This window comes from Zingiber officinale, chromosome 3A (assembly GCF_018446385.1).
Source record: "Zingiber officinale cultivar Zhangliang chromosome 3A, Zo_v1.1, whole genome shotgun sequence".
NCBI lineage: Eukaryota > Viridiplantae > Streptophyta > Magnoliopsida > Zingiberales > Zingiberaceae > Zingiber > Zingiber officinale.
The window spans coordinates 12,590,799-12,609,116 of NC_055990.1; the positions used below are offsets into that span (position 1 = coordinate 12,590,799).

An 18,318-nucleotide genomic window follows, 5' to 3' on the forward strand; every position below is an offset into this window, starting at 1 on the left:
CTTTGCCAACGTGAGATTCTCTTTGACCCACTTGGGTTTCCCTTTGCTAACGTGCAGTCCTCCTTGACTCACTTAGATTTTTCATTGCCTAACTGCAGTTAGGACTTTTCTTTGCCAATGTGCGGTCCTCCTTGACTCACTTAGACTTTCCTTTACCTAACCCTCGAGTTAAGACTTTTTCTTGTTTAACCTCCAGTTAGGACTTTTCCAGTCAAATATCCGATCTTCCATTACCTACTTGACTTCTCTATCACATATTATCAAGTATACGGTCAACCTTGACCTACTTGATTTCTTTTTCATATATTGTCCAAACATTAAAACTCAAGCTCGAATCAACTCAAGCTTAGTCAAATTGGTCAACCTTGACTCGAGGACGATTAGACTAACAATCTCCCAACATTGTGGTTTTGAGTTTTGGTTATCTTTTTGTAGATTTGATTTTTGGTTTGAAGAGAGGATTGTGATAGGGTGTACCAATATTTTTGGAGGAGCTAGGCTAGAGGAAAGGATGTTTGGTTCTTGTCCTAGTGTTTTAGTTTCTTCTAGTGAGTCTCATCTGTAAAAGAACTAATAGTTGAACCATAACCTCAACTGCTTTCAAGTTTTAAGCTACTTTCCTTTCTTCTTTACTTAGGCAGCACTAGTCTTATATGGTTATAATACTATTCTTCCTTATATAGTTACCATTCACAAGGTTACTTGGATAAGGACTAAGGAAGATGTAAAAAACTAGAATTAAGAAAAAGACAAAGCCTTGCTTTGACCTAGAAAAAGTCCCACACCTCCATATAATATTTATGTATTCAAACATCTCAGTAAAATTCACAAATAAGATAATACAGAAAGAAACTTATAATAGAAAATTTATAGAAGGAAAGTAGGAAACTAGAAAGAACTCTTGCTCACACACTTGCACACAAACACTCACTTGCACACACTTGCTTCTCTCTTCTCTATATGCTTGCATAAAGAGTCTTGGGAAGTATTTATAGGAGAATCTTGGTGGTGGTAGTTGCATGAGTGGGTGCTTCATCATGAAGGTTGGTTAATGGAAGATGAGGTGGCTCTTGCATAAAGAGGTTAGGTGGGGGAAGAAAGTAGGTTGAATGGGCATCATGAACATCTGTCATCTATTGTTGCCAAGTAGTACTTTGATTTATCACTTCTTATGTTTTGTGGTCGTGATGATGGCAGTGCATACATCTTTGGTTACTTGATGAACTCAATGAAGTGCTAATCTCTATTAAGCAAAAAAGATTTAATAATATTTCAGGTTGGGCTGGGTCTTTGGGCCAAAAAATGGGCCACAACCTATTTTAAAGCTTACAAAACATGCCCTAACCCAAAAAAGTGAGCAGGATAGCTGGATCATAAAATCGGTACGATTTTATCGATCCTATATGATTATATCAATTCTACCACATTCTACCACAGGAAATGATCTTGAACGACCTGGATCAATTTTGTGTTTTTGGACTGTAGAATCATACGATCCTACGATCCAGATCAAGATTTTACAAACCATGATCTAGATGCTCGTTTAGCGATCTATTATTCATTTTTTTTATAATGTTGGCATAGAGCAATATGTTGGATAGAAAAATGGAAAGAAAAAAAATATTGTTCCCATGTCTTTGGGCCAATATATATTTTCCATATAAGTTTCACTTGCTAAATAATATTCTTCAGGATCATGAAGTTTATCCTATAACCAGTCGCTTCCTTGGACTGAAGCATGCTAGTGCTTGAATTGGTCTGTGGGTTCAGAGTGGGCTACCTAGTTTAGGATAATCTGCTTGGTCTAGATGTTGGCCATTAACTTTATGAATATTTATCCGAATCAAGTGTCTAGCAGGTTCAATCTTTAAGTTGATCCATTTTGGAGGAGAGCTTTCGAAGGTGCAAATGACAAAAGTTTCTAATTCTTCAAGATCATAAGCTAGAATGGTACCTAGGGTTTTTAGAAATTCTCAAACAGAATTAAGATCATATAACCAAAGTTTATGTAGTAATCCATAGTCCATAAGTGTAAAGAGAGTAATAAGTCTCCCTTTGAAGTTGTGAGGAATAAATTTCTCAAAATCATTGTTTGACTTACGGAAAGAATAAAATAATTAGCATGGACAACCAAGGTTATTTTGAAGTCTTTTGGCATTTCAATTTGTAGTTGAATTCAGTTTCATAAATGATGGACATTCCTGCTGGAGGACTTTCATGTAGTATCCTAAGTAGCTCACATAAATCGAAAAAGATATGGATCGTTGAATGTTCTGCCATGCTATGAATATAGGTAGAAATATTATCGAGAATATTGGTAAGGAGCCCCTTAAGAATTCTTTCAGAGGCTATACTTTTTGGAGTAGCAGCTTTGGCTTTGAGCTCAGTTTTTGCTTTGAGTTCAACTAAAGTTAAGTAATGTCTTGGTTTTTGAGAAAGAGTTAAGTTAAGTAATGTCTTGGTTTTTGAGAAAGAGTTAAGTTAAGTAATGTCTTGGTTTTTGAGAAAGAGTTAACTATAGTACCTCTTTGTTTGGCTGAGAGCTGGATGTTTGTAAATAAATTTTTGTTGGCTGGACTCTGTCGTGATTTTTAAGTAAAGTACTGATAAAGAAATTTGGGTCTTCTTTAGCCCTAACTAAAGTAAAATCATTAAAGAGTAGAATCCCTTATAAGAAGGGTTTTCACATCCTTGGATGATTGTCTTTATTTTATCCTAATCATGGTACACACTTGCATGTGTTCTAGAAAACATAGCATAACAGGAGAATTTCTTACTTTCTAATTTTTGCACTATTGTTAAGAAGTAATTGGATAGCGCATTGATGATGTCAATTTTATAGTTAGAACTTCCTAGCATTGTAGGAATATTTCAATATTGTCAAGTAAATAAGTTTGTATAGTATCCAATTTTTTCCTAGAGTTAAAGTGAAATTAGTCTTCATGTCTAATGAACTACTGAAGTTCTTGATTGCCAAACTTCATAGTTTTCATTACAAAAGTTTGAACTTTCTTTTGCGTATCTATAAATCTTGCACAAATGAAATGTAATGTTAACATAAAGTCTAGATAAAGTATTTGGCTAGGGAATTGTTTATTCCTTTTATGTGTTCCCATTGGATTTTTAATCCTTTGTTTATAATTGTATCAGTGAATTTTAGCCATCTTTTGGTGCTTAAAGTCTTTCTTGATCCTTTTGTTTACTGACTATATTTAACAATTGCCTCACAGTCAATTTGTATTGTGATTTTTGATTTGTTGTAGATAAAGAGCATAAATGCCTCAAGGCAATAGATGATGGCTAAGATTTCATAATCTAAAGAAGTCAAATGCCCTTTTTCTTTGTATTTGCCAGAAGTATATCTACATAAAGCTTCTAATATGTTTGAGTCATATTTTGAGTTTTTTGAAATCAAACTCCTCCCCAGCCAGATTCACAACCATCAGTTTTTATTACTAAATAGTCAGAATAAAGGGGTAAAGTGAGTATTGGGAGTTATTTGACCATATTTTTAATCTGCTAAAAATATCTTTGTCCAAAATAAGTTTTATTATGTAGAGGTCCACTTATTTTTCCAATATCCTTAAGGTAAGGCCTTGCATAATTCAAAAGTCCTAAAAAAAATCTAAGAGTTTTTATATCTTCCATATTATCAGGGATGTCAAGTATTTTGGTGGATATATGAGTTTGGAGAGAACTTTTTCCTTGCCCAATTTCAATTCTAAGGAAATCTATCAGGTTTGTAGCTAGTTTCATTTTTTTTGATAAACTATTAACCCATGTTTATCAAATAAGTTGAATACCATATGTAGATGTGTATAATATTCTTCCTTGGTTTTAGAGAATAGTAAAACGTTATCTATATAAACACACGTAAAAGAAGGAACTCCTCTGGATATATGTTCCATCATTCTTTGAAAGATTTGAGGAGTTATCTTAAGTCTAAATGACATTACTAATCATTCAAAATATCATTTTGGACAAGTGAATGCAATTCATTCTATAGAGCCAGCCATACATGCATGACTGAGGGGTAGGGGCGCACCTAGCAGGCACCCATGTAGGGAGCTGCCCCTCAGTAGCACACGCCATATATATATATATATATATATAGAGAGAGAGAGAGAGAGAGAGAGAGACCATAGCCATTATATATATATATATATATATATATATATATATATATATATATATATAGAGAGAGAGAGAGAGAGAGAGAGAGACTGAGACTGTAGCCATTATATGCATGATCTATATATTTGGTATTTACAAGGAATATAAATTTTGCCAAGTGAGTTAAAACAAAGTTCATGATATATTGTAGTCAAGATTCAAAGGGGAAAACCTTTGCTCAAATTTGACAATCCCCTTCTAGTGAAATTGCATGAAGATGTTACTAATTTTCTGTTAGTGCAATCACCCTCAGGCTAAGTTTGACCAGTTTGACTAAGCTCAAGTTGGCTCGAGCTTGAGTTTCGATGTTTGATAATATGTGAGAAAGAAGTCAAGTAGCTCAAGGGAGGACTGATTGGATACTTATCTGGGAAAGTCTTAACTAAAGGTTAGACAACAAAGAAGTCCTAGTTGGGAACTAGGCAGTGGAAGTCCTAGCGGGGCCAGACAGTCAAAGACCTAGTTAGAAATTAGACAATGAAAGTCTTAGCGGGGATAGATAATGAAGACCTAGGTGGAAACTAGGAAGTGGAAGTCCTAGCAGGACTAGATAATGGAAGGCCTAGTTAGGAACTGGGCAATGAAAGTCCTAGCGGGACTAAGTAAGGGAAAAATCCAAGTGAGTCAAAGGTTGACCAGACAATTGGTGATCGAAAGTCCAATGGGAGTTGACATGAGATGAAAAGTCCAAGTGGGTCAAAGGTTGATTGAACACTTGGTGAAAAGCCTCAGCAGGTCAAGGGTGACCGGATGCTAGGCAACGGAAAGTCCCAACGAGTCACAAATGACTTTAAGATTGGGCAAAAGAACCCTAAACTCAAGTTTAGAGTTTAGGATTGGACAATTGATTAGCTCAATCGATTAGCCCAAGGTTAATCGATCAGGCATAGTGCCTATTCGATTGGGATATGCTCCAATAAATTAAGTTGATTTTCTAATCAATTGGGATGTTTTTGCGAAGCACAGTAAGGCTTTGAATCGATTGATTAATCAATTAGGCTTTAACAAATCAATTAGGGTAATCTTTTGGAGTCTTTTTCATGAGAGAATAGAAAGTTTGGGAATTGATTGGACAATCAATTAGGCAGCTTTCTCTCACGAACAAAAAACTTCTTAATTGATTGGAGCAATCAATTAGAAGCTGCTGAATCAATTAGATGGGTGAAAAGAGTCATTTTACAGGTGTTTGAACGGTTGTATGATGTAACAATCAATTAGGAGTAAGCCAAATCAATTAGGAGGCATCGAAGTAGTTCTAGATAAGGGGTTTTGCAAAGTTTTGAAGCTAGAGTTGTTCATGTTGATTCTTGGTGATTCTGAAGTGAAGTGCTGCTGCATTTCTGAGTCAACAAGAGACATTTTTGAGCAAGAAGAGATCAAAAGCAACGTGTTTAGGGTATTTATACTTCCTTGTTTCTGTTGTATTCTCTTGCTCTCTTTTTGTATTCTCGTGCTTGAACTTGTAGGAGGCATCTCCACCTTTAGGAATGATGTTTTCATAGTGTATCTATGAGAGTAAGGAGCAGACACTTAGATTAGTCATCTCAAGGAGGTGGATACCAAGTAAAATTAAGGTGTTAGCATTGCTTCAAGTTTTTCATTGCAAATTAAGTTCAAAGAAGTAAACGAAGCTATTCACCCCCTCTAGCTCTCTACATGCCCTAACAAGTGGTATCAACATGAGGCTGCTCTTTATCAGACTAATCGTCGAAAAAAGCAAGAGCTAGTGGAAGAAGAAGAAGTTGAAAGCTGAAGCCCTAATTTTCAACGAGTCAAAGACTTATCATAAAAGGAGCTTAACTTCCAAATGGATTTTCGAGATAGATTTAGATATGACATTCGAGCACCTCCATCATTCAAAATGGGAAGCTTCGATATTTGGAAATCAAGGGTTGAAATTTTTTTTTCATAATGGGCATAGGGCAATGGTTTGCTTTATAGAGAGATTTGAAGCTCTAATGAATACTAAAGGGAAGCTCCCCAAGAAGAAAAAATGAATCGAGGAGCAAATAAAGAGAAGCAAGACTAATGACAAGGTAACTAAATTGTTGGTTGATTTATTATCAAACAACACATTGTGCAAAAGTAGAGAATATCAAGATGTCAAGGAGCTATGGGGCAAGTTGACAAAACTTCATGAAGATTTGACTTCAGTGCAAAATGAATTCAAATCCAAAGAGGAAAACTCATTGGATCAAGAATAAGAGGTTTCGGAGATTGAGAGATGCTCAACATCTGAGGATAAAGTTAAAAAGACATCCATCTCAAGGATTGAGGGAGAGCATAGTTCATTGATACTAAAATGAGAAAAGCCTCGACATCCGAATCAAATGAAGAATCATGTGTCACCCTTACGATCAAAGAAGGTATAACAATTTTAATTTATAAAAATAAAAATCATACCATATGCTTTGAGTGTAGGGAGAATGAACACTACAAGAACATGTGCACAAGATTAGTTAAGAAGAAGACTAAATTGACACCTAAGGCGAAGAAGAAATCAAAGGAAGTCAGCCCCATGATACGAAAGGGCAAGGAGCACGTTGTATCATTCTCTTATAATCAAAAAGGACATTATCGGAATCAATATCCAAAGGGGAGGATTCCAACAAATAACAAAGAAGGAATCTCAAGTCAATTAGGGAGAGCTTCCAAGAGAAAAACTAAGGTACCATTAGTTAATGGTATTTTTTATATCATGAAAACAAGCATGATAGAAATAAATTTCATCATTTTGGTGTTTGTTATCATGAAAATAGAAAGCATGACACGCGTGTATGCATGCACAGTCCACGCGCGCATGGACTGACCAATACACAGGGATGTGCGTGCGCACACACGCACGCGCACATGGAAAGCGTGCATCACTAACTCTATTCATACACTACTTATGATACTTAGACGTCAATTGACACCGAAAAAAGGTAAATTTATGACTAATCTAATCGGTCAAAATTTGACCGATCAAGATTGAATTATAATAATAATTATATATCTAATTAATATATATAGAGATGATATTATTAAAATATTCTTAATAATAATTTATAAAATGTATTCTGATTGATTAGATTGTAATCATTTAGTATTATAAAAAAACGTATTTAAAATTATCTAATTTATATATTTCCTAAAAACTTACTTATTTTTCATTTTATCTTTTTCTCAACTTACTATAACATTGCATTCAAAAAATAATATTACATTGAATTTCAAATAACAATAATCAGTATCATTTTGATATTATATAAATTTTAAAATTAGCACCACAGTAATACTATTATTTGAAATTTAACACTAAATACAACATCACAATAATTGACGAGAAAGGTAAAATAAAATTTTAATATGTTTTTTTAGAAAACTAAAAGTTAGATCCATCTTTTAAAAATTACACAATTAAATAGGCCGTTTGATCAATTATTGATACTTTTATATATGTCAAAGCTCCTCGGAAGCTCTAGTTCGTTCCGTACATTTAATTTGATTGACAAAAGTGTCATGCATTCTGAATGAAAGATATCAAACTAAAGCAAACAAAGGAGAAAGAGATCAAGTGCGAGGATGAGATTAGGGAGATTTGCTTTAATTTGTTATCGATATCCTTAAATAATGATCTTATTTTAAGTCAGTGTGGTTCTGGGACTTTAATGTTATGGTAAGATATTTAAATTGTCATTCAAAATTCATGATTTGATTTCTAGCTATAATATATTTATAAAAAAAATTTCTATATATATATATATATATATATATATATATATATATATATATATATATATATATATATATATAATGCATGAAACGATTTATTTTATTGCTGTTTCAACAAAACAATTTTCATTTTTTGGTGTTTTTTTCCTATTCCCTTTAGAGTCTGTTTGGGAGGAGGTGAGGGAAACTTTTAACCTTGTTTGGGAAGGAGTGAGGGAAGGGAAGGAAATGTAAGGAAGGGTAAGCTTTAACCTTTGTTACCCATGGAAAGTGAGATTTTCTGACACCTCAAATTGGGGTGTAAGGAAGAGGAAGAAAAAATAAAAGATTTTTTATTCCAATTTTATCCTTGTTCTTAATAGTTTAAGAAAATTTTCAATTTCTAATTTTACTATATATGTCGTCGGAGTCCAATTTCCTCACTTTTTTCATAGCTCGCTTGCTGCTAAATCATCAGAAGAGGGGATCCAACACGTATTCTAACTGAATTGAAGGGAGAAATCATTTTTGACGTCAAAATTTAAGAGGATATCTACTATTTTTTAAATTTTTTCATCAAAATTTAATAAGTTTTTAAAGAATAGAAATTCTCATCAGCATTATCTTTCAAATTATTTTATTTATGATTTCTAAAATCATTATTTTTATTATTTATCATTTAATTACTTGATTATCGATAATTCATTATTTTGTTATGAATAGTATAAAATGATTAATTTTTTTATTAAAAAAATAACTAATTTAAATGATAATATAAAAAATTAATTTTATTATTAAAAACATCTAATTTATATTTATAAAATAAATATTAATATTATGAAAATTTTCTAATTTAAAAAGTAAGGGTATTTTTGTAACTTTATCTATTTAACCTTCATTCCCCTTCCTTTTCTCCCAAATAAAGTAACACATATTACGTTAATGAACCTTCCCTTCTTCCTAAACAAGGAGAAGTTAAATACTTTACTTCCCCTTCCTTCCCCTCCCTTTCCTTTCCGTTAATGAACCTTCCCTCACTCCATCCAAATAGAGGGTTAATGTTTCAATGGAAAAACTAGTTCACGTTGAAACACTATTTGTTTCAGCATGAAACTGTTCTGTTTCAACGTGAACATCGATAAAAAAAAAAAATAGAAAGTTAAAAAAAATCAATTTCAATCTATTAAAAATAAAATTAATCGATTGATAATTAATATAATCATGAGTTTAGGTTGGAAATCATCCTGATTTATCTTGATAGCTGTTGAAAAAAATTTATAGCACCGAACTAATTTATCCTAATAGTCAGTGAAAAAATTTTGTACCACGAATCTATGAGGGTTTATTCCTTTTTTTTCTTGCATTTCAAGTCAGCGTGATCCCATTTCAAGTCAACAGATTCAACTTTATGTGGCTCCATTTTTCATATTATCAGTCCCTTGTTCAACTCAGATTCTAGGGCCTCCTATAGAAAAATAATTAACTAAGCTAGGTAACATCGAGCCTGTCACTTGATTAATTAAGCTGGGTAACATCGAGCCTGGGTGATCGGCCTGGTCACCAGGGTAAATCGGGAAGCATTCGCAGCGGACAATCCAGTAGCCCAATATCCTTTAATTGCATGTCTCATTTGGAGAAAAAATTTCTTCAAATTCACCATAACTGGGACTCGAACCGCGAGTACCTGGGTGACAATCTGGATACCCTACTACTATACCATAGTTGGAGCTTTAAGGCCTCCTATAGAGCTCAACACCCTGAGTTGCCCCTACGACTAGACATCCTAAGTTCCCCTAGAATATGTTCGTAAAATCATGTCATGAAAAGTTCCTGCGTTATAGTATCATTCTTTTGCAGATACTCATTTCAACAAACAACAAACAGGCATTTTTGCTAGGAACATTGTCAGTGAGATTGCTAGCTTTCAATACGTAATCTGATGCAGAACACAAGGGGAAACCAAAAAAATTTCACTATCTCAACCAGAATTCTGGCTTTTTGATCGTCTCTAAAACATACAAATCGAGAAATGAAACAGTTCAATTTGGATCTCTGAATAACAACCAGAATTACATACACTTTGCACTCGATCTACAAGGTGTGTGTGTGTGTTTTGCTTAATCAAATATCAGGTGAAAAGAATGGATAAAAGAACGTTGGGAGTGACAATCAAGCCGGGGGAAAAAAACTGAAATTTCTCGCCCATGCAACTATCTATCCACGACCCAACTGCAAAATTGGAGTAACCAACAACTGGCTATTCTTGCTTACTCCAACTTCAAATCGTCAAATTCAGTATATCAAATGCCTTGACACACATTGTGGTAAGCCATAATTTTGATAGATTTTTATTTCACCCCTTCTTCCAGCAGTCACAATCACCATTCCCCAAGCTGACCTGCTTTGCGGCTGCAAAAAAGTTCCATGGCAGAGTTCACTGCTGTTGTTTCCAGGGATAGGCTCATTGTTTGGTGAGTTCTCCTCAGGCCAAGTATCCAGATCATGTGAGCTACTGGAGTTTGTGCGGGCAACTTGGTGAAATAGACTCTCATAGATTTGTGGATTGCTGTGACCCACAGACGATCCTGACGAAGCTCTACTGGGGGTTGGTAATGCAATAGCTACAGTCACATTCTGACAGTGGAAGCGCTCATAAGACTCCGTAGAATCTACTACACTTTTTCTCTTGTTTGGTTGAGAATGAGCATCGTATCTCCACATGTAAACGTGGGAGTCCTCACTAGCACAGATAACATACTTCCCATTTGCAGTCATGGAGGCTGAGATTTGGCTGCTTGTGTTGCGAAAACCTGGAAGAGAACGAGTATCAGTTGAATCAGAAATTTTCATCACACTCAGAATTGGCACTTCTTGAAAACAAAACATTGAATATGTTTTAGAAATCAATTATAAAATTGACTTAGTCAGCAGCTTAACAAAAACAGTTGTTAAAGGAAAATTTTCCCACCAAAGTAGGCTTCTCTACTTTTGTATATTATTGACGAATACAATATATTATAAATAACCCCTTAATTATACTTAACTCCTCCAAAATTTCTTGAATGGGAAGTTCATTTCAGAGAATCAAATAGTGCAGTCAATTGGGGGTGCTAAGTTTGGTATGCCCACCTTAGCTTATCCGTGATCAACTAATTGGTTCAAACATTTGAACTTCATTTTGACTCTGCACTCTAAAAAAAAGCAGTCAAAGCATGGAAGGCTTTCTGCCAATGACAGTACTGGAGGGGTCAACACATGCAAATTTCCAAATCTAACAACTAAAGAAAAAGAAATGCCATTTCCATAAGCCAAAATAGCCCATAAAGACTGAACAGGAAAATTTAAAAATAATAATAACCAAGTCCAGGCCTAGAAAGTAAAACTATCTACTCTTCTCCCCTAAACTAGGGGTTCAAAATTTTGAACCATGCCGATGTTTTGGTCTTTGATCGGAACAATACTATTTCGGTATTGTGCCGATATTTCTATATATAGTGCCGGTGATAAATTAGAGACAGAAGGAGGCAAGAGATGAAAAAAAGAAAAAGATAAACAACTATATAGAGTTAAGTTCATTATTTGTTTTCCATTTAGAATGTTACAATTTGGACATTATCTTATGTAAGGACAAACTATAAAAAAATAACATTATCTCAATTTTAGCATGTAAAGGGGTGTTGAGTGTTAACATGATATGCTAACTTGACACAGGAGCCGACTAGTATTGAGTTTCGATAATTTATCAGAATGATACATTTTGACTATTTCAATATGCTAAGAGATTTTAAACCATGCCCAAACAAACACGTTATAACCAACCGATAGAAATATTATCTTAATAAAAAAGGTGATTTCTATTGAGAAAGGATCTGAGACCTAGAAGAGTTTGTGCACGAACCACCAAAAACTAACCTTGCAATGACAAAGAATGAAATAACTATTTAGATTATTGTCTATTAGATGGGCATGTGTATGAATTTTTGAAACACGCATGGTATATATTATTTTCACCACACAAAATGCAGATTAATTCTTATTTGTTCTCAACACAGCAGTGATAATGACGGGATCATTTTATTATTATCATTTTTTTTCAGTAAGATTGCTTTTAAAAAAAAGGAACATATCCAAAAATGAAAGTGTAGTTGATTGAAGGCTAGGTCAAAAAGGGGGCCAAACATAAGCAAGAGTCAAGAGAATCAAAAAATTATCTTGAAAACCAATGTAAACGTATGGTCTATTTGGACATTTGATTTGGGATTTGATTAGTTTAAGAAAATGAGAAAAATGTGGTAACATCAATTTTTATATGAAATTTAGATAAGCTTTGCTAGGTTACAATTTTTTTTTTAATGTATTTTCTAATCTATATAAAGAGGTGATGTAATACTATAATTTTAACAATTGTGAAGAAGAGTAAATAGTACTTGGATTTTGATCATTCTGTCATATGTGTCTAGTTACGTTTAAAACCCTCAAAGTAGTCTATTACTTTAAGAAATTTCTAGAAAGAGAGGAGCAATTACAAACAATTAAGTCTCACTATGTTGAAATTATAATCAGTTGGCATGCACTATCTTCTATCGCCACCTTGTTGGAGAGCGATAAATTACTGTCATCTCCTTCCCCTAAAGGTGCCTTTTCTTCTCAGGTTCAAACAAGTCACTGATTGTGTATTTAGCTTTCCAATCAAAGATGACATGGTAGAAAGGCCAAATATAAACTCCATGCAAAGTTTTATTACTAGTAATATTAATAATCTCTTAAGTAGCTTATCAGGTACAGAAGTTATAATTTAGATACAAAAGTTAGATCCCTGGTGTAACATTCTGAAAGCACCCTAAACTCAAGCTTGAAGTTTGTACCATATTCTAGTCTCTAGGCAAGGGAGCTTAAGTTTAGATACTCATCGTCAGAAAGTAGAATGGATTATTCAATCACATTGCTAAAAATCATCTGTCAAGGAGGCATATTAAAATCCTTGTCAATACAGTCAACACCTGCAACAAGCTTTTTTAAATGCAAACATTTTACCATTTTGCAATGGTTCATAACTAATGTAGTCCTCTTTGTCCTTCTAGCCAATTTTTATTTATTGATTATTTTTCAGTCAATTTTCTTCCTGCTATACTCCTTTTCCAACAATTTTGAGGTTGTCGAGTCAATCTAATATGATTTATTTTGCTCACTTTGCATTAATGGTTATCTACAGCATCAAGAAACAGCAATATAAGAATCCATTAATCACTGCCAATATTACCTTTAAACTTGTGAATTAGATCAACCCCATTAACTGCACGAATTCTCGAGTCTGCTGATGTGATAAGAACCTCTGAAGAACTTCCTGGAACAAACTGTTCAGTAATCTTATCAGAATAAAAGGGATATGGTAATAATTGGTAAAATTTTCATCCATAAATAAAAAGCATGAAGTGAAAAATTTATGCACTGAACTTTACATATAATGTACAAATACCTCAAAGCCAGTAATTTTCTTTTGCCTGGACCTCCTTTTCTTTGCTTGTAAGTAAATCTGGCTTTTGATGTGCAGCTTATTCTCTAGATAGTATTTAAAAGAAGATCATAGTGAAAAGAATGAAAAGGAGAATCGTGTAAAAGTCCAGCAGCTAATAAAAAGCTAAAAGCTCATGAAGATCTTCAGTAAGGATCGCACCTGATGTGTCAAACAGGTGACAACTACCCCTATGAGTACCCACTAGTGCAGTCTACAATGCCAGGAGACAATTAATTTTGATTAATTAATCCATGACAATTTTAATATTCTTCTAAATTCAAACCTGCCCATTGGGTGTAAAGCAGGCAGCAGTGACCATTTCATGGAGGTCATTCCAAGCAACTATTTGCCTATTTGGAATGCTCCAAATGCGGGCTTTCTTATCTAGGGATCCACTGATGAAATATCGGTCATCTATGGGATTAAACTGAATGCAGGTCACTAAACCAAAGCAGGTTCAAAATAATTGTCATTAATTAGCAATAGATCGTAAATGAAGAACAATTCAAGAAAAGCAGCGCAAGCATTTTCTCACCATAGTCAGTGTGGGTAAATATTTTCAAACAAGAACTATCTGACACGTGCCACAATCTGACTGTTTTGTCCATTGAAGATGATATCAAGTACTGCATGCATAAGTAGTTATATATTATATATTTCATATAAAACCTCTAGGACAACTCCAACAGTAGATACACACTTTTCATAAAGCAAAACCCCTGCATAAAGCAAAATGTTTTGAAGCTAAATCTAAGAAAGATTAAAATATGAGTTATCTATTAGCTTAGTCTCAGCGTGATATTTCCAAAATAAACAACAAAATTACTTATAGCATAGTACTCCATCAGGTTATCCATCCAACAATTGTAAGTCAAACAAAACACAACAAGTCTTAGAGAATTCAGCAGCATTTTTGGGTCAAAGTTATTAACTGTAACTATGATGGATCTTTCCAAATACATGGTTTTTCAGACAAGTGCATAATCAAATCTAAACATAAGATGACAATATGCCAAAAATTCATATAATAGATCATCCTCTATTATTCATACGTAATGTATCGTTATTTTCAACCATTGTATTATGTCCTGGCAACTAGAGCATGCACACAATTAATTGTTCAAACTTCTTTGACTTCATCACTTGGTCGTGGTGTAGGATATTAAATCGTAAATACACAGTCGAGGATGTTCTTTAACAGAACTGAAGCATGATTTCTAGATCTCTTTACTATTGCATATCTCAAACAACAAAGCGTCACACATCAGTTCAAGACTTCATTATATGAAAAAACAATAGTGCAGCAAGTTAGTAGCTAAGATTTAGCAGGGAACACTCACCCAAATGGGGTTGGCAAGTGAACACCGTTACAGCCAAAACAAAACTAAATAAACCTGCTTTAGATAGATCAAAGAAAAAGGAGATCACCTGAGATTTGGACCAGGAAACATCAAGGACATCTGCTGTATGCCCTGTGAAGGTGCAGGTAGGCTTCTCTGATAGAGCAAAAACATGCTCTGGCATCATCAAGTGTTCTGAACTCATAGATTTCCCTCTGCTAAGGGCCCTTAACCTTCTCTTACTGACCCGATGACTGCCGTCTCCACAGTTCACTGTCTCTGCAGGTTCTAGGGATCTATTACCAATTAGAGGCACAAAAGGATAGCAATTGTCATTCTCCCCCATCTTTTCCTCTGCCAACTCCTCATTCCTATTCAACTCAGCCACCTCCCAAACATGAACGACACAGTCCTCACCTCCACTCGCAAGGTATCGTGCATCCGAGCTAAATTTGATGCTCCAGATTGCACCATTATGGGCCTTAACCTCTTGATTGATATACAGACCAGTTAGCTCCTTGCAGGCTTTTCCATACTGTCGAACCTTGATCCGCTCTGGGACATGATGGAGCGAAGGCGGCGCATCCAAACTATCATCTGTTGCGGAGCTCGACCTCCTCCCTACCTTTTCGGGCGATGTGTCTTTCTCATCACTACTCCGTCTTTCCCGCTGGTGGAGGCGTACTCCGCCGATCACAGTGCTCGCCATGTTTTTGACGGTCTTTAACCAGCCGCCCTTTTTCTTAGACTTCGCGCCATCCGAACTGCCTGTGCCTGACTTTGGCCCACCATTGACGAGCCCAGAATCACAGTCCTCGTCGTTGCCGCCGCCGCTACCGCGATCCTCAACGGTTTGTCTCCGCATTAACTCCTGTACGATTGGGGACTGGCCGACCCACACCTCGAATTCCTCCATCGTGAACTGCTGCCCGGTCCGTATCTCCTTCAACTTGTTCCACATCCCACCCTCCGTCACCTCTTTCACCACGAACTCCGTCCCGTCGTCAAGATTCCTGATCGTGCATAGCTGCTGATCTTCGCCGCCGAATTTCTTGTGCTTTCCGCCTTCCAGCAACCAAGACCTTTTAGCTTTGGCCGCCGTCGCGGATCCAAACGAAATCGCACGCCGCTTCGGCGGCTCCATCTCCGCACGATTGGGGCCAGCGGAGCCATCTGATCTGGATCTGAATATTACAACACCGGTGGGGGAGGACGGTTTGGGGATCCCATCATGCGCGTGGCGGGGTGGATTAACCTCCACGACCGTTTCCGTAGGCCCACTTGCATCGGCAGGGGGATGAGTCCGGGCGAGGGAAAGGTGTCCGGATAGTCCCAGCTGCTGGAAAAGCCGGCGGCGGCGCTCCTCCACGGAAGACAGGTCGGAAATCCAAACATCATACGAGCTGGTCGCAAAGGGGGGACCTCGTCGTCGTCGGAGGCGATCGGCGTCGTCGTCGGAGGCGGAGGTGGAAGAGCAGGAAGACGAGAGGATTCGATCCAACGACTCGTAAAACTCTTCCTCTTCTGCCGCCTCCGCTGCCACCGCGGAGCTCCTCATACCGCTGCTGTCATACTCCGGTGCCCGATACGAAACCGCCTAAAACGGACAGGCGATACCAAGTCGATGTTGGAAGCAAGAAGAGCGCACCGTTCGCAGGCGATGTCATTACCGCCCTGTTGTTACAAATGGCGGAGGCAGGCGTGCCTAAGAGTAAAAAGTGGGTACCATGACGCGACGGTGAGCTTACGCTTCCCTGTCAAGCAAATTTTTAATCTATTGCCTAGTTTATGGTTGCCTGCAAACTGTTGATATTTTGTATATAACTAATATTGGGTAGAAATAAAAAAGGTAAGAAATATTAGATTGATGTTTTTTTCCTAAAAAATGAAATCCGTGTCTCTCCTAGTATTTCATTCCAAAAATATCATTGAATTCAATATAACTGTAAAACTAACCAAGTAGCTTCTAAAACATTTAAAAGTTATATCTAACTTTTATAACGGGTAAAAACTGACAGTTAGCTAAATACTAATTTTTACGTATTTAATCATGATTAAATTCTTATTAAAATATTATTTTAAGTAGATATAATTTAGAAGTAAAATTAAAATGATATAAGTACACATTATAAAAATTATCAACTAATTTCTGCACGTTATAAAAATTACATCTTAATTTTACACAATCATCAAATCATATTCATTTGAAATATACCTTTCTCGTTAAAATATTAATTTAATTAAGATATTATTTAGAGAAGTAAAATCAAAATCTAGAGATATTTTAAACTATTTAGGTTAAGTAGAGTGCTCATTTGATTTTAATTGATGGATGTTAATTTTTGCCAAATAATATGTTAAAAAAATAATGGATGTTAATTTTAGTCTTCGTATGTGAATAAAGAAAAATAATTAATTAATATTTAATTAGTCAAATTGAATTGTAATCTACCTGAAGCACCAACGTGGATCAATCAATACAACATTGAGAAACAGAACAAAATGTTTGGCGTAGCAGCTGGCACGTATAGTTTCATAATCGAGAGGTTTAACATTTAATTCTTGGAGTATGAGATTAGTATCCCGGTCCTATACTTTTAATTGTATATCTATATTTATCTTAGAGCCAGTTGATGTGATCGTTTCATTTTTTTTTTTTTTTTTTTTTTTAGAAACAGAACAAAATAAAAAATTTTATATCCTTTTTCTAGCTTTAGTAACACCCCCAACCCAATAATATTAAAATGATTTACTTAGCTACTCGCCTAACTTACTTTCTTAAGTATCTAAATTATGTAACTTACTTTTTAAATTAAGACATGAATATATTAATTTTTCAAAAATACCCCTCCATTATACCACCCTATTTAGAGGAAAAAATTGAAAAGACATTCCTTTTTTAATGAATCATCCCAAAGACAAGTACTCTTTTGATTTATTATGAAAAGATATCCCATCTTCTATAAAATGATACATCTATTCTTTACTATACAGTGAAACCCATAGTTACTATATAATTATAGTAGCTGTGGTATTTTAGCTATTGCAATTAAGTTACTATACATTTGTAGTAACTACGGTAGTTAATGATGTAGGAACAACATAATAAACTTTTGTAGATCATAATTTTTGATTCGGATATTAGAATGAGGTGTTTTTTTTTAATCAAAACTAATGCAAAGATCGATATTTGTTATTAAGTGAAATCTGTAATCGACCAAGTTTCGAATTAAAAAAAATTGTTTAGGATCTTTTTGGAAGTTCCGAATATTTTTTTTACTATTTTCAATAATTTTCAATTTGTTTTTCATAACAAACTGAAAGATGCGCATCTCAACCTGAGCTCAGATTTGTTTATCATAAATGAACACAAAGATACATATCTCAACCTAGGCTTGGTTTAGTTTATCAGAAATGAAGTCAAAGATGTACACATTGAATTAGTTTTTTAACTCGGAATCTGATTAGTTTATCAGAAACGAAGTCAAAGATGTACACATCAGACTAATTTCTTGACCTAGACTCAGATTAAATTATCATAAACGAATTCAAAGATGCACACATAGGATTAGTGTCTCGATCCGTAACAATCTTAGA

General features: G+C 35.0%; 1 protein-coding gene across 2 annotated transcripts; it reads right to left on the reverse strand.

Moving 5' to 3' along the window:
* Window positions 1-9,821: 9,821 nt before the first annotated feature.
* Window positions 9,822-16,416, reverse strand: LOC122051169 (WD repeat-containing protein 44-like). 2 transcript variants are annotated; one of them, XM_042612147.1, is made up of 7 exons: window positions 14,810-16,416; window positions 13,917-14,007; window positions 13,665-13,822; window positions 13,541-13,592; window positions 13,343-13,425; window positions 13,127-13,220; window positions 9,822-10,676 (listed from the first exon to the last, which is right to left on the reverse strand). In XM_042612147.1, the coding sequence occupies exons 1-7, from the start codon at window positions 16,277-16,279 to the stop codon at window positions 10,159-10,161; spliced, it is 2,466 nt and encodes an 821-aa protein (XP_042468081.1). In that variant the 5' UTR covers window positions 16,280-16,416; the 3' UTR covers window positions 9,822-10,158. The 2 variants fall into 2 exon arrangements, with proteins under 2 accessions (XP_042468081.1, XP_042468082.1); XM_042612148.1 differs by lacking the exons at window positions 13,541-13,592; window positions 13,665-13,822.
* Between the last annotated feature and the right edge of the window lie 1,902 nt (window positions 16,417-18,318).

Coding starts and splice junctions, on each gene's coding strand:
- LOC122051169 (XM_042612147.1), bottom strand. CDS start 16,279: ATGAGGAGCTCCGCGGTGGCAGCGGAGGCGGCAGAAGAGGAAGAGTTT. Junction 13,426..13,540: donor TCACCTGTTTGACACATCAG/GTGCGATCCTTA, acceptor AATACTATCTAG/AGAATAAGCTGCACATCAAA. Junction 10,677..13,126: donor TCTAATTCACAAGTTTAAAG/GTAATATTGGCA, acceptor GTTCTCTTCCAG/GTTTTCGCAACACAAGCAGC.